We start from the raw sequence: 17,421 nt of genomic DNA on the forward strand, positions 1-17,421 counted from the left end.
CTCGCATTACCTCAATTGACCTGCTATAAAACCGATCCTCACCAAATAAATTTAAAAATACCTTTGTAGTACCTTCCACAAAGGAATTAAACAAAGGGATTCAATAACAACTGCTGTTCGTACAATTGACAAACAACCATTTGTTTTGAAAACTATACCTTTCCCATATGGCGCGCGGGTTGTAATTTTTCCAGCCCCTGTTGCATGTCAACACGTGATGGATTATAGGGTATGGGTTTCACCTTAGTTACGCTGTATTAACTGATTGTTTGGTTTTGTTTTCACCAAGTAATTAATATCTTCTCAGAATATTATCATTAGCAAATTTTAACGACAATGCGACAATGTAGATGATCCGTAAATAGACAAAAATTACATTTATTGCAAAGATATAATCAATACTAGGTTTTTAATCCTACTAAAGTAAGGTACAAAAATTATTGCTTATATTATTAGCAAATATGGCGCTAATAATATAAGAAGTATTCACAAACAAAATGTAATGGATTTCATGAAATAGTTAGATAATGAAATAGGCACATTTAGAGCACAAGATATAATGATGGTTATGGAAAAGGGCAAGAACGATTTCTCCCCTAAAAAGGGATATGAGGTCAAATGTACTCCATCTACTCTGAATCCAACTCACGCCAGGTACGATTCACCTGGTACATTTTTTAGAAGATTTACACATATTGCACAGATATTGCCAAATAAAAGCGTGTTCTCACTATTTTATCATATACAGTACGTTATCAAAAAATTATGTTTTTAATATCTACAATGGAAATTAACCATAATTTTTGTTGAAAATATGTTTATTTTAATGTTTTGATTTTCACTTTGGAAATCGGTATTAAAATACAAATTAAATAAATTATTTTGTTGTGTTACTTGGTATGACAAGTAATTGCGGGATTTAAAGAAAAAAACAAACTGCTTGAGAAAATACGGTACGAACCTATTTAACGACGAACGGTCAGTGATACAGTGGTAAAAAAATGGTACGACATGCCGTCTTAATACAGAAAGATGAGAAAGCCGTATGGCCTGATGAGGAAGGTACATGCCGAAACCCTGAAACTTTTAATTCACGAAGATGGTTTAGGGGTCGTCTTTTGTCAGATCTGTTCAATGCCATTTATAAAACTGCAGACATTTCCTTAGAGTGGCTGAAATTTTTATCATCTTTCAAACGTTTTTGAAAGTCATATATCTCCGTATTTACAAGAAGAGCAAACATTAATCGATGACATACAATTCGGCTCAGAAACGGGTTGTGAACCCTAGAAGCTCTATTCTTGCCAAATGAACTTACACAGATAACCCAGGGCACAAACGTGAAAATATATGCCTTCTTCGTATACTATTGTAAAGCTTTTGACTACAGCCAACACCGGAAACTAGCAAAAATGCTCAGAGCAACGGGTGTAGATGAGGGTGACTTTAGAATCATTACGGAACTCTAATAGCATCAGCTGGTTGAAGTAAGGGTAAAAAGTAACACATCGGATAAGATAACAATAAGAAAGGGGGTACGACAGGGATACATTCTATCTTAAGTAACTCTTAAAGACACTAGTAGTGGAGTCAAAATCAACGGCAATACAATTAATAATATAAGCTATGCCGATGATACAGTCGTTATTGCCAGCATTTTACCTGAACTTCAGGAACTGACAGATTGCAACAATTACCGTATAGTAGCATTAATATTCCTTGCGATCAAAGTACTTCTCACCACCATCAATGAAAAACTAAAATCAATTCTCTTACCACAGATTCCTTAATAGCAATGCGGGTTCGTGTCAGGTAGAGAAACAAAAGAAAACATTCCTGATATTCGTTAAATTATAGAAAAATGCCGAGAGTTTAATATAATATATTTATGCGTTTTTGACTACTTCAAGGCCTTTGATAACGTAAAATGGGATGAAGTGGGGCATGTACTTAGGGAAATTATTATTTAAATGGGAATAAGCCACAACTAAAGGTTAAAGTAAGTTTATTAATGTTTCAATTTTCACTTCGGAAATCGTTCCCAAAATAAAAACGAATTTGATTACAAGATCTGTGTGTAAATAATACCGCTAATTTAATAGTTAATAAAGTAGTTTCGAAAAATTTAATATTGAAATTTAAAGTTCGGCAGGGATGTATAATATCCCCCATTCTATTTAGTATATATACTGAAAACATGATGTGTCAAGTTTTTGAAGAATTACAAGGTAGAGCAACTATAGGAGAAAGAAAAATTAAAAACTTACGATGTGCTGATGACACAGTTATATTGGTATCTTCAGCAGAAGAACTGGAACAAATTATGAATAAATTGGGTACTATAAGTATGGAATATAGTTTGATAATAAATATACAAATAATCAAAGTATTGATCATCGATAATAATAAAAACAACCGAACAGGGATAAAAAATTGCATGGTACGAAGTGGTCAGACAATCTAATTAGTTAGGCCTCGTCGTAACTATCAGGGGAGGGTGCAATGACGAGATCCCTCGACGAATCACAATGGTCAGATCGGTAATAGACAAACTCACAAAAGTGTAGAAGAACATTGACATTACAAATAACATCAAATTACGCCTTGTTTTAGCAATAATTTTTCCTGTCTGTCGCCACACACTCTTCTGAAACCATCAAAAAGCCGATTTGAAGCGTATAATAAGCATATTAAATGTGGTCTACCGTAGAATGTTGCGTATGTTGTGGACTGCACATCGCACAAATAATTCAATACAAGAAGAACATAACATAAACACCAGGCTCACCACAACTATTAACCAAAATATACTAAAATAATTTGGACATAGAACAATAAGAAGAGAAACCATGAAACGAATGATAATTGAAGGCAATGCAGCTTACAAAAGATCCAGAAAAAAATCTCTATTACGATGGTCGGACCAAATAAAGAGCATGACTGGCTACTCATTCTAAAAAACAAAACAACACGCAAAGGAGAGAGATAATTGGATAGATTTAGTCAAACGAATTACATAACGCTACTACATGCTTCATCATCATTCGGCCTTCTGCGTCTAGTTGAACATAGGCCCCCCTAATTTATTCCAGTTTTGTTGGTCTTGAGCTTCCTGCAGCCAATTTCCAGCGATTCTTTTGACGTCGTCTGTCTATCATGAAGGTGGTCTACTTCGGCTTCTTCTTTCAGCTTGTGATCTCCACACTGTAATTTTTTGGGTCCACCACCCGTCATTTATTCTGGGCACATAGCACGCTCAGTTTCATTTCAGCCATGCTAGGCAATCTATCAGATCTGTTACGCCTATCTTTCTTCTTAGCCTGTTGCAGGCATTGGTCAAACGTTTTCTTTTTTAAATAATTTGGCATGTTGCTCTTGAAGATGTCTGATAGAACTCCGCATGCGACCCATGCTAAAGCGATTTTTTTGCGTAGTTTAGCAGTTTAGTAGTGCCTAGCGATTTGGATTTTATGACCTAAATATTTATATTTATGAACTAATCCTATTTAGTTGTAGTCAACCTTCGTATTTTTGCTGGGTACACCAGATTGATCATGTATTATGCCTTTCCAAAATTTATGTTCAAACCACCTTCGTACATCGACATCTAACTCAGTAAGCATAGCTCCAATCTCTTTTGAGTTCTCTGTTATCAGAACAATGTCATCTGAAAATTGTAGGTGGGAGAGCATTTCACCACTGAAATTGATTCTTTTGGCTTCTCACTCCAATTTTTTGAAAGCATGTTGAAGAACAGCCGTAAAGAGTTTGGGAGATAACGTGACTCCCTGCCCGATTCCTCTTTTGATTTTTATACATTTTGTATCTTTGTGTAGTCTTACGGTCATGGTTGCATTATTACATATATTCACGATCATTTTGGAATACCGATAATTTATGCGACTTTCCTACAACGCTCTCATTACTATATCAATTTCTATAGTATCAAATGATTTTTCGAAAGTCTACAAAAGCTAGAACCAATAATCGGTTGTATTCAATGGATTTTTGTATAGTCCCTTTTATACAGTAGATATGGTCGATGGTGCCAAAGTTTTTCCTAAAACCGCCCTGTTCTTCAGATTGGTAAAAATTTAATTCTGTTTGCAATCTATTTGTTATTATTATTGTAAATAACTTATAGAGGTGGTTAAACTGGCTTATGTGTCGGTAATTCTCGAGGTCTGTTGGATCGCCCTTTTTTTGTAATAAAATGGTAAGTGCACTGTGCCATCTTAGGTATTTCACTTTGGTGCAGAAATAAGTTGAACAATTTGTTTATATTCTCTAAAAGTCTGTCTCCTCCAATCTTTACCGCTTCTATAACGATATTATCTTCTCTCGGTGCTTTATTTCTTTTTATTTTCTTCAGTGCGTTCTTGATTTCATCTGTTATTATATCGGTCATCAATTCCGATCCTTGGTTGCCTAATCTTTTTCCTGAACTTCTTAACTTTTCTGTTAGTTGTTCATTATGATTTCGAAATTTTCTACTACCCTTAGCAATTACTCTCGGTTGTTGATGATATTTCCGTCTCCAACTCTATTAGTGATAATAATTTTAATATTTTTTTGCCATTTGTCAATTTTTTTCTTAGAACTTTGAGACTATTGTTGTTTTATTCGTTTGTTGTATTTGTTCACTTTTATGCTTTTGGTTGTCCATCCTAATAGATTTTTGTATGCTTTTACTTATCTCCTTAAGTTGATGATGTTCTGTGCTTCTATTACTTTGTACTTTTCTCCTTTCTTTCATTAATGCCTGTGTTTGGGAATATATTCTTTTGTTATATGATTTCTTTTGGAAGTGTATCTTCTTGCTGTATTTTATAGCTTTTATTTTAATGTCATTCAGTCTGTCTTATTCCGCAGCCTATTTCTATCGATTCTGTAAGTTATTCATCTATTCTGACTTCCATTTTGTTGTTTTAGTAGATTTTTCGATAGTTTTTATAATATTTTGAAAATCTTCTCTATTATACAGAAGATGGATTACATCTTTGAGTCTTACTCTGTCAAACGCTTTCTGTAGGTCAATCAGACACAGAAATGCGAGTCTATTATACTCTAGTGATTTCAGAACATCACTAGATGTTCTGTTTTTTAAATATATACATACATATATATATATATATATATATATATATATATATATATATATTTACATATTTATACTATTTGTTTATAAATCGTCTAAAATGATCCTTGAGTTTTCATTGTCATTCAAATAAAAGATAAAATAGCGCCCTTTCTTCCTTTTATTTAGTTTTATTTTTTAACTACTTTCCTCTCAGTTAATACTTATTCCCTTTTTTACTTTCTTTCTGACTTCAGTATCCCCCGTTTAGAGATCTTTAAATGAGGAATACAGCCCTTCCCATCACTCGCTGTTGTGTCCTTCAATACGCCTAAGAGCCGTCGCATAGTAACCTGGAACGTCTAACTTCAATTCCAAGAAAAAACTTCCTGTTGGGTTAATTTTTTCATTGCCCAAAACAATACCCAACTTCTGGGCATCCTTTCTTCCTATTCTGGTTTAATTTAAGTTACAATTGTATATGGTAAAAAGTCATTAACTATACCCACACATCCAAATCTTGGTTATAATGTTACTATTAGAATACTAGAAGAAAGAGAAAAGACTGAAACATGATTTCAAATCATATTTACTTTTACAGTGACGATAAAATTAAATATTATTTGTCTCATTTTAATAACATAAATCTATTGTTGTGTTTCATTTATCTCTTGTTTAAATATACGGTTGGATATTTATTAGTTAGAAAAACGTTGTGATATTTTATAGGTTTGCTCATATTAAAGAAATAATCTGTGTAACAGTAATGACAGCATAAAAACATGGAACCAAGAAATCCATCAATCTTTTATATACACATGAAAATAACTTGGTGTTTGTAAAATTTAAAAGATTTCACGGAATGTCAATTCTAGATCGATTGTGAATACTTTCCCACAAAATTATAATTCTTTAATATACGAAGACATTCGAAGTAGCATGTCGTGTTTAAGAATCCCGGGGCATTTAAATAAAAATATAATTCTTGTTGATAGATGTCCGTCATTTATAATATGTACTGGAAATAAATAATATCATTGTAAATAAAATATTAAGACGAACTAATAGTAACTTAACAACGTATAGTTTTATTTAAATTAAAATATTTATGTTTAATAACATTGTGGATTTTTTAGACTATATTTTTACCCTACTAAGAGTTCTATTAAATATACTGAATTTTTTTAATACTAAATTTTACATCACTAAGAGTTCTACAGAATACTGTTTTAGACTTTTAAAAATATTTAAAAAATTGAACGTGTTTCCAAAAATGGAACGTTGACATGTTAGGTGATAAAGAACATAAAACTGCAATTTTTGTGGTATTTATTAGTAGGTATACATACACAGTAACGTTACAATCGATAAAGAAATACATTAAATATTGGTACAATTAATAATTATGAATTTCTAAACTACATTTCTTTTTCTAAATTTAAAGGTAAAGCCTGGTGTCATAGAGGTAATCAATAAGGTTTTGAAATTCATCTGGCTGCTGAGAATATTTTGTAGGTTTCGACTTTTTTTTTTTTTTTTATTTAGTTTGATGGCCTTGGCCGAGGCCATCAAACTAAAAATTTAAAGAAAAACAATTTTTACAATCAGAGGAATAAACATATAATCATCCGTACAATCTAACATGCAATTAGTAATAAATTACAACTTATTTTTTAATTCTTTTTTTTTCTTTTTTAATTTTAAGTTTCGACTTAAAGATTCTATTTTCTGTTGTTTAAATAAGGACAGTCTACGATCATATATTTATGTTTAACAGAATGTTACCACAGTTTGTATGAAAGTGGAACGCTGAGACCCAAAACTTTCAATGATACTTTTTTATTAAATGCTACTTTAACCTTATATTGTTGTACCTCTATATTTGGTATATAAACAAGAAATAAAAAAAAAATATGTCAATTGCTGTTAAAAACTAAAGTTAACACCTCACAAATATTAAAATTAAAAATTACTAAATGTCTCACTGTTCCCTTTAATGTTACGGACCTGACAGTTAACATTATTTAACGTTAAGACTGTCAAAGTTTAATTTAAATTTTAAAAGCGAACTTTGGCGCTTGTTTGATCATTGCGTTAATGGGGGCGGCAAAATCATTTTAATGTTTCTTTAAATGGAAAGTGGATAAATATTTTTTCCTGAAATTTCGTCTACGACTGCAGCATATATTATCAAAGTCAATGCAAGTCACTACTGTCTTTAACTAAATGAGGGATTTCACGAATATGTAGGCTTTTTATAGTCTACGTATGACACGATCTCTCTCGATTGGTTTATATCGGTCGGTTGAACGTTGATTACTAAAAAGTATTACATAAAAATTATTTTTTTATTTTTTTTTTCACTATTTTAAATATATATTTTAACATAAAAGTATTACTTATATATATTTTTCTTTTACTCTGTTTAATTGCCCGTAATTTTGATAAAATATATGAGTATATAAGTCCGACCCTGTATACAACTACACCTAGAAGATTAAATCCGAAATATCTTGCAACAAACTATCCATATATATATATATATATATATATATATATATATATATATATATATATATATATATATATATATATATATATATATATATATATATATATTATATATATGCTGCTCCAAGAAATTAACGCACCACTTTAAAACTTACCATAAAACAGGAAAATATTAACTGAAATGAAGCATTTTATTTCGTATTACTTTACTTTGTAAAACAAACATATATAGTGATGTTTTTGCTAACCGTCTTCAATATTCATAAACTTAACACAATCTTAAAATAATTAACAACAAAATCTCTAATTCTAAAAATAGAAATTGTTCAATTTTGCTTTGCTTAATAAGACGTATTTCCTCCCCCGCTACGAATGACAGCTTGGCATCGACGATTCATATTTAAAATAAACAGTCTTAAAGTATTCTGATCCAGTTCATTCCAAATTTGGACAAGACGTTGTTCCAGTTCCTTCAGAGTGTTTGGTTGATTAGGAAAATTCCGTAGACGTCTACCAAACAAGTCCCAAACTATCTCTATAGGATTGAGATCGGAACTATTCGCTGGCCATTCCATAACGTCGATTCCAACTTCCTCTAGATAATTTTGCACTATATTTGTAACGTGCGGTCGTGCATTTTCGTGCATTAGAACAAAATTTTCGCCAATATAAGGAGCAAATTGCACAACGTGGTCTTAAAGAACGTCAACGATATATCGGTGAGCGTTGATGGTACCGTTATTCAACACCACCAAGTCTGTACGACCCGTTAAAGAAACGCCACCCCAGACCATAACCGACCCTCCACCGAATAACGCCATTCCTCGCATGTTACACTGTGCATACCGTTCGTTCTGACGTCAGTACACGCGAATACGCCTATCACAATAATTGTAAAGACAGAATCTGCTCTCATCTGTAAATAGAACTCTATTCCAATCAGCCTCTAACCAATGGACATAATTTCGTGCAAATTCTAAACACGCTCTGCGATGAGCTACGGTCAAGGCTGGCCCTCTGGCAGGTATACGATTTACCAAATTACCTTCATTGAAACGTTGGCAAACAGTTTTACAGCTGATTCGAACATTATGAACATCTTCAAGTTGGGATTGTAAGCTTCTGGTAGTTACAAATCGTTGTCTTAGGGTGCGAAGTCGTAAAAAACGGTCTTGAACGGACGTTGTTACACGATGTCGATCTTGTCCTGGAGGCCTAGAGTAACTACCGGTCTCTCTGTACCGTTCCATTATTCGTGAGACCGATGTATGGTGTACGCCGAACCGTTCCCCTAAATGTCTGTAACTCCAACCTTGTTCGTGGAAAACCACTATTTGAGCACACTCGTCATTAGTTAAATTTCTCGATTCGCGTTGCATTTTAATTAAAACAATAGCAAAATGTTACCACCAAGCAGCAATAGTTCACACAACGACTGAAAAATGACACTAACCTCTTATCGACATTAACAAATTTACAGCACCTTTGTTTTGTGTTTCTTAGAAACCGGTTGAAACAAAACAACAATACAAGTAACCTGATAAAAACATTCCAAATACATGGTATATTCCGTACAAAATGAATACAATTAAATTTAAAACACCAATGAATCGCGCTTTTTTTGTTTTTGTAAAAGGTGCGTTAATTTCTTGGAGCAGTGTATATAGGTATGTATGTATATACATATGTATTATATACATATATATATATATATATATATATATATATATATATATATATATATATATACAGATTGAACGAATTTAAAACGGAACATACAATTTAATATATGTCTGTTTGAACTACATTTGAAATAGTGGACCAATATAAAACTTGGACAAAAATAAATCCATACCCGGTGATAGACATTGTATAAAATATCGTTCAACTATCTGTCTGCTTTAAAGGAAAGAGGAGCTTGCCTAATAGTCGGAGAGATAGAGCCGAAATTTTGAACTGATCAGTAATATGACATTTCTCTATTGGAATATATTCATTGTAACTGGGTTAAGACTTTGCCTTACAGGCGGACGCCGCTCGTGGTACAGGGGGTGTCTATACAGGGATGAAGTTGTCATTTTTTTTCGTAAAAATTAACGATCGATAATATGGCTGAAAATTTGCCCAGAGTAAGATCTTGGTATAACTAGACGAAATCCCAAAGGGCGCACGCGGGAGTGAATACATAAGGGGTGACGGACAGGGGTGAAATTGCAATTTTTTGGGAAAAAATTAACGATAAGTAATATGTCCGCCATTTTCATGGCTCATTATTTTGCCCCTAAAAACTCTAAATCCAAAAGGGCGGACAGCTGGGTTGGTACAGAGAGCCATAAAGCGGGGTCAAATGTACCACTTGCCTGCGCATTTTAGGTCTCGCTAACAATTTTCAAACTGATTTTATTATAATATTTTTATACCGATTGATTTAAAAATCTGTATGCTCACTTCTGTTACTATTCTGAAAAGCGTTAAGTAGAGTTTTCCTCAAAATTTTCCAAAAAAATTTCCGTAAATGAAAATTTTCGTAATTTTTTGAGGTAAAATCTAATTTGTAGAATCCTTTCGATTTTCTGTCAGCTATACCATGATTTTTTCCAAAAATTTTCAAACGATTTTTCCGATAAGAAAAAAAAATACTTTATTAGAAGTTAAGAATTAGAAAAACTTTAAAAATTTCGTCATTTTTCTCACTCTCATTGATGTCATCACATTCATCATGTTCGTCACTTTCACTTTCAAAAATATCACATTCATTATCTGATTCTGGCATCTGAGGTCCACTTAACCATTTGAATTTATATGTTTCATCTTCAAACTCCCAACCATGTTCTTCAACAATCAATTCTGTTGGTACTTTTTTATGAGCATTTGTCCAAATATTTGAAATATAATGAGCTCGGAGTAGATGTTGGTGTAATTCATCTTGACATGGTGGTAAGCTTGAAGCATCGAAATTTTTTAGTTTTTTTTTTAAGGCTCGTTCACATCATGCAACTTATACTGCCGGTTAAATAGTGAAAATCTGACATCGTTTACTTTTCTTTTTGGAATTGTTCTCGTCAGTCCTGTTCCATATAAGTGACATATGAAAGTTTCTAAGGTTTCAAAAACTTCATTATAATCGAAGTCAGTTTCACCAAGTTGAATAAAAGCATCTTGATACTTATTACATTTAGCGCATGCGTCTAGAATTACTGATCTAAATGGAACGCGCATCATTATTATTTTAATATTTTAAAATAATAATAATGATGCAAAATTAATGTTCAAACAGAATTATGCAATATAAATAATGGTTGTTCCTAGGTACCTAGGTTCCTAGGTACAATAAAAAGGTAATACCTTTTTATTGTAATAAAAAATAAGTAAAATTAGTATGTGTTATACCAAAAATATTTAATAGTTAACATTATAAAATTACTTTTTAACTTAACCCAGTTACAATGAATATATTCCAATAGAGAAATGTCATATTACTGATCAGTTCAAAATTTCGGCTCTATCTCTTGGACTATAACTAAGCGATAGGTGGTTTGACAGCATAATAACTGCTTGTGTAGTCTAGTTTTCACAGTGATTCTAGGCAACCTGTTTGGGTGGAGTTTTGACTTGTTCTTGAATGAGTTCAGAATCCAGCAGCCCTCTGAAGTATTGGATATTTATAATATAATTATTTGACAACCTTTTGTTGGCCAACCACCTAGAGCGGAGTTGAGCCGAAATACATTGATTTCGTATGTTTCGTTTTAAATTCGTTCAACCTGTATATACATATATATATATATATATATATATATATATATATATATATATATATATATATATATATAAGAAAAAAGAAGTACTTGTGACTCGTTTGGAACAAATATATAACTGTTTTGGATGGGTTGGAGTCAATAAAAGGGCTATTGGTTAACTATTTTTTTATTCTCGAGCTTTCAATTGTGTTTACAATTATTATCAAGAGCTAAAAAAGACAAAATACTTACAAGGTTGAACTAAAAATTTATTATATATATATATATATATATATATATATATATATATATATATATATATATATATATATATATATATATATATATATATATCGAGAAAAGGAGTACGACCGTCAATCCAAAATAAACTAAGGTACACTCGAAGAGTGGTGGGTTTTTCGGTCAAAGTGGAGAAATAAAGACAAAGAAGGTGGCTACTTCATCTATTTATTGAAGACGTTTCGCTTTCTGCTCAGAAAGCATCATCAGTTCATCTAAAAAGAACAATATGAAACCAAACATCCATAGAGAAGTTACAACAAAAGTGTGTTACCTTACAAAGACATGTAGCAGTCAATGATGTTAAAAATATGAAATAGCTTACGAAACTGGACATTCAGAGTTAACGTTGTATAAAACAATTAATTGAAACTAGGTATAGTTTGCAATTTAACAAAATTAGAACAGCAAAAGAACATGTGATAAACATACATGTATAAAAAAGTTATTATAAAAACTTAAGTAAAAAACATTAAGGTTTATTTTAAAGTGTAAAGAACTAGAAAGATCATAAGAATGCACTTCCAACAAATTTATTTAATAAATTAGATTTTAATTTTAACTTTAGGTAACATTATAAGTTATTTAAGATTAATAGTAATAAGATAAAATGAAGTTACCAGTCTTTAGCTTACTGAGTCTCGCCGATAAATGAATTTACAGGTTTAACATTGTTTGCGTGGGTGTTCTTTTTAGATGAACTGGTGATGCTTTCTGAGCAGAAAGCGAAACGTCTTCAATAAATAGATGAAGTAGCCACCTTCTTTGTCTTTTATTTCTCCACTTTGACCGAAAAACCCACCACTCTTCGAGTGTACCTTAGTTTATATATATATATATATATATATATATATATATATATATATATATATATATATATATATATATATATATATATATATATATATATATATATATATATATATTGATTTAGAGTATCAGCAATCGGTCAGGAAATAAAACTCTATTTGTTCAGTCTCAATATTTCGTCACGATTTTGTGACTTCTTCAGGAGAAAACTGTAAATTTATTAGAATAATTAATGATTATATGTAAACAAAATGAATATTTTAATACTTACAACTATAAGAATGAAAATTTAAATTTTTCTGGCATATCTAAATAAATGACATATTTTTGTTTGATTTTATTAAGGAGTTATGGTAACCGCAATATGTTATAGAGTGAATTCCCGTTGTACAATTTTCAGCGAGTAGGTTAAAATAAACAATTACTATGACAACAACGGGAATTCACTCTATAACATATTGCGGTTACCATAACTCCTAAATAAAATCAAACAAAAATATGTCATTTATTTAGATATGCCAGAAAAATTTAAATTTTCATTCTTATAGTTGTAAGTATTAAAATATTCATTTTGTTTACATATAATCATTAATTATTCTAATAAATTTACAGTTTTCTCCTGAAGAAGTCACAAAATCGTGACGAAATATTGAGACTGAACAAATAGAGTTTTATTTCCTGACCGATTGCTGATACTCTAAATCAATATTTAAAACAGTACGGTCGAAAAAATCATTTGAAAAATATATATATATATATATATATACATATATATATATATATATATATATATATATATATATATATATATATATATATATATATATATATATATAATAAAACTATGTTTAAATGGGTTGGAGGCAATAAAAAGGGGCTCTTAGAAAACTATTTTTTAATTATTCGAGTTTTAAATTGTGTTTACACTTATTCTTAAGAGATAAAATAAAAATACAAATTATCTGAAAAAGTCGAACGAATAATTGCAAAAAAGTAGTAACTTAGCAAATAAAATTAAGTTTGTTAATGAATTTGCTGCAAAATAGATTTAAAAAACATTATTAGAAAAATAATGGTAAATTAACAATTAACATTAAGCGAGTAATTAAAAAATAGTTCTCTTAGAGCCCCTTTTTATTGTGGGATGACAAATTTTACGAAAACACTGATGAAGTAACAATGGATGGCCCATTAAGCCCACAACTATCTATTGTATTGGTTCTAATATCTGGGTGATACATTTGTTTTCTATAGCTATTTAGGAGGTAAACATACAAATCTTTCATTGAGATTTAGTTCAAAATATAAATACAGAACAGAAGATTGTATTTATAGATATTTTAGTTAGCCAAAAGCTTAACGAAAAACATTTTCACATAAGAGAGTAAAAAACAACAAAAACCACAACAGCAAGTATAGCCCCCATCCTACATATCTAGTGACCATTTACCAATCACATCAGATGAAGTGAAAACAGCAATATCACAACTAAAAGATGGTAAAGCTGCTGGACCTGATAATGCATCCGCTAAACTCATAAAACTATTTAAACGCCGAGGATAGTCAACGCTTAATACAAATATTTAATGATATATTTTTAGGTTAAGTAATACCAAACATATGGCTAAAGTCAACGTTTATTGCTTTACCATAGAAAAGAAAATCCGTATCCAGCAGTGATTTTCGGACAATCAGCTTAATGAGCCATATTTTAAAGTTATTTCTAAAAATCATAAATAAAAGAATATATTGATTGTGCAAAGAAAATATCAACCGTACACAGTTTGGTCTTCAGAATACAGTGGGTACGAGAGAGGCTCTCTTTAGCATACAAGTGCTATTTCAAAGATGTAGAGACGTGAATTGCGATGTTTATGCATGCTTCATTGATTGCTATAGGACGTTCGATACAGTAAAGTACGACAAACTGACGAAAATAATAATAAATATTGAAATAAACACCTGTGATCTAAGAATCATTAGCAATATCTACTTTAATCAAACATCGTCTATCCGTACAGAGGCAGGAGAATCCGATGCTATAAAAATCAAACGTGGAGTTCGAGAAGGAGGTATATTATCACACCTGCTGTTTAACATATGATAGTCGCCAAAATCCGAAAAGTATAGGCACTACAAAAAGAAGAAGAACATGAACCAAACGGCAAAGTTTTCTTACCGTATAATAAAATAGTGACCGATGATCAGATAAAACCATGACCATACAAAAGCCTAAACCAGATCTCATAAGGAGCTATGTAAAAAGGAAAGTCAGTTTTAATAAAGTATATAAATTTTTAGTAAAAACCATTGAGAATATATATAAAGATAACATAGCTATTGTAAGATATAAAGAAAAACTATCGCAACCTATCAAATATGAAACTGGCACTAGACAAGGAGATTCGATGAGCCCATTAATATTTAATCTGATAATGGATGAAATCATAAAGAAAGTTAAAAAAAGAAGAGGATATAGAATGGTAGAAAAGGAAATAAGGATAATATGCTACGCCGACGACGCCATAATAACAGCCGAAACTGAAGATGACCTAGAAAGATTAATTAAAGAATTCGAAGATACGGCGCTCATATACAACATGGAGATCTCAACAGAGAAAACTAAAGCGATAGTGATATCAGCGGAACCGAGAAGATGTAAACTAGTCGTAAATAACAAAATAATAGAACAAGTGATGGAAACTGAATACTTGGGAATAAAACTGTCAAGCTACAGAAAAGTGGAAGAAGAAGTACAAAAACAAGTGAACATGGCAAACAGAGCAGGATGTCTCAACAATACAATCTGGAGAAACAAATACCTCACAACGGAAATGAAAACCAGGATATATAAATCAACAATAAGACCGATAATGACGTACACAGCGGAAACAAGAGCAGATACGGCGAAAACATACAGATTACTGGAAACAATAGAAATTAAAGTCTTACGAAAAATAACAAACCAAACTCTAAGAGACAGAGTAAGAAGTGAATAAATACGAGCGAGATGTGGTATAGATGAAATAAAAGCGTGGACCAAAAGAAGAAAAGTGGAATAAAATCAACACATCGAAAGAATGACAGAAAATAGAATAGTACGAATAGCAAGAGACAAATCGCCAAATGGAAGAAGATCATTGGGACGACCGAGGAAAAGATGGTCAGACAACGTCAATTGAGGCTAAAAACCGAAGTAAAACAGACATTTTGCCTATTTATAAAGTAGGAAGAAGAAGAAGATAAATTCTGTACACGATTTCTTATAAGTCCGTTACTGTCAAATCTTTTTTTATTATCAGCCTTTCCTTTATAAGTAAACTACAAAAACAATTTTCTTTATCAAGAATATAAAGCCCTAAATATTAGACCTAATGCAAAACATGCATCAACTCCATCTTCAAACCAATGAAAATGGCACAGAATATCCAGCAGGACCGTTTTCCAATCCATAGGTTTACTGAATTTCTTGTAATTGTGGTTCAGTGTATTTTATAACAACAAAACATACTGTAAATACTTGTTTGACTTTGTTTGATAGAAAAACTCTTCCCTTAGTCACAAAACTTAGACTTAGACTTAGACTTAGACACCGTAGTGAAAAACAGTTACGATTTTTGCCGCATTTCCTTTGATAATGTCTACTCCAGGCGAAACGTCAAAAAGAAATAATTCCAAATTATTATAAACTAATTCCAATAAACTAGAAAGAAATGTATTATTGCAATTCCTAACCAAATTGATTGTCGTGGAGAAATAAAGTTAATAAAATTGAACATTGTATTTCGTTCAGTAGACTTGTTTAAGATATTTTTAAAACCTGTTATGTACATTTCTGGATAGCAAGTAGACACTTTTCTACGATGCAGGTAGAGAATAGGCCTACTTTAAGGAAGCGATCCTGCCCACGCGAGCCATGCTTTGCTCTTAATTCCTTACTGAAAGAAATCATATCCCATCCCTTTGTGTTTTAAAATCTAGTTACCTATTTCCCATCCGTCACTGGTAAAGGGCAGCGGCGATAATCAAAACCAGCTCAAGGCGCAGAGGAAATGATCCTGGACCGGCTTGAAACTGAAATACTACAAGCATAACTGGAGCAGTTTTAATGGTTGTGGTACTGCGATGCGGAAGGCAACGGGAAAACCACACCATTATATTTCCCACAAATCTAAATGGCAGACGGAAACAAGAAAATGGACCTCAGTCCGCGGCACCTTTTAAATGGAGAGAGGGTGCAAAGAATCTCCCCGCCAACTACTATTGAGGGCCAAGGAAGTGGACAGAGAATCCAAATATATGACAGGATAGTTCGCATTGCTACCTGGAACGTACGCAGCTTATTCATGTCTGGGAAACTTGCAAACACTGAAGCTGAGATAAGAAGAATAAAAATAGACATCTTGGAGATGAGTGAAGTAAGATGGCCTGGTACAGGAAAACAAAAAACAAAAGATGGACACATCTATTGGTCAGGAGGAACCGACCCAGAATATCAATATGGAACGGCTATATTAGTATCAGACAAAATTGCACAGTTGGTTATAGACTTTATCCCTCTAAATAATAAAGTACCAATGCTGAAAGTTAGAACAACCCATAGAAACCTAAACGTTATTCCAACAGGAGTCCATTTGTCACTTGTTGGAGCATTCCGTGCTCCAACAAGTGACAAATCAGAGAAAGAAATTGAAAACTTTTATAACAATATAGATGACATAATGCGACTGACAAAAAAGGCGAGATAACAATGATAATGAGTGACTTTAACGCCAAAGTTGGTCGTGCTGCTGAAGGAGACAACATAGGAGCATACGGTCTCGGTACCAGAAACAATAGGGGAAACAAAAAGCTGGTACAATTCTGCCTAGAGAACAACCTGTTAGTAGACAACCCCTTCTTCAAACAACATTCTAAAATGCTCTACACCTGGAAATCACCTGCAGAAAGAAAACTTAAAATTGTTAGATATCAAATTGACTT

The 17,421-nt window shown here is 31.9% G+C and overlaps 1 protein-coding gene across 1 annotated transcript; it reads right to left on the bottom strand.

The window, feature by feature from the left end:
* Positions 1-8,448: 8,448 nt before the first annotated feature.
* LOC140435964 (uncharacterized) lies at positions 8,449-8,967 on the bottom strand. The gene has a single exon (XM_072524676.1). It carries the CDS (start codon positions 8,965-8,967, stop codon positions 8,449-8,451), a length of 519 nt encoding a protein of 172 aa, XP_072380777.1.
* Positions 8,968-17,421: the final 8,454 nt, after the last annotated feature.

Source organism: Diabrotica undecimpunctata, chromosome 3 (assembly GCF_040954645.1).
Source record: "Diabrotica undecimpunctata isolate CICGRU chromosome 3, icDiaUnde3, whole genome shotgun sequence".
Lineage (NCBI taxonomy): Eukaryota > Metazoa > Arthropoda > Insecta > Coleoptera > Chrysomelidae > Diabrotica > Diabrotica undecimpunctata.

Bases quoted from the DNA above. Each gene is read 5' to 3' on its own strand.
- LOC140435964 (XM_072524676.1), bottom strand. From the start codon at position 8,967: ATGCAACGCGAATCGAGAAATTTAACTAATGACGAGTGTGCTCAAATA.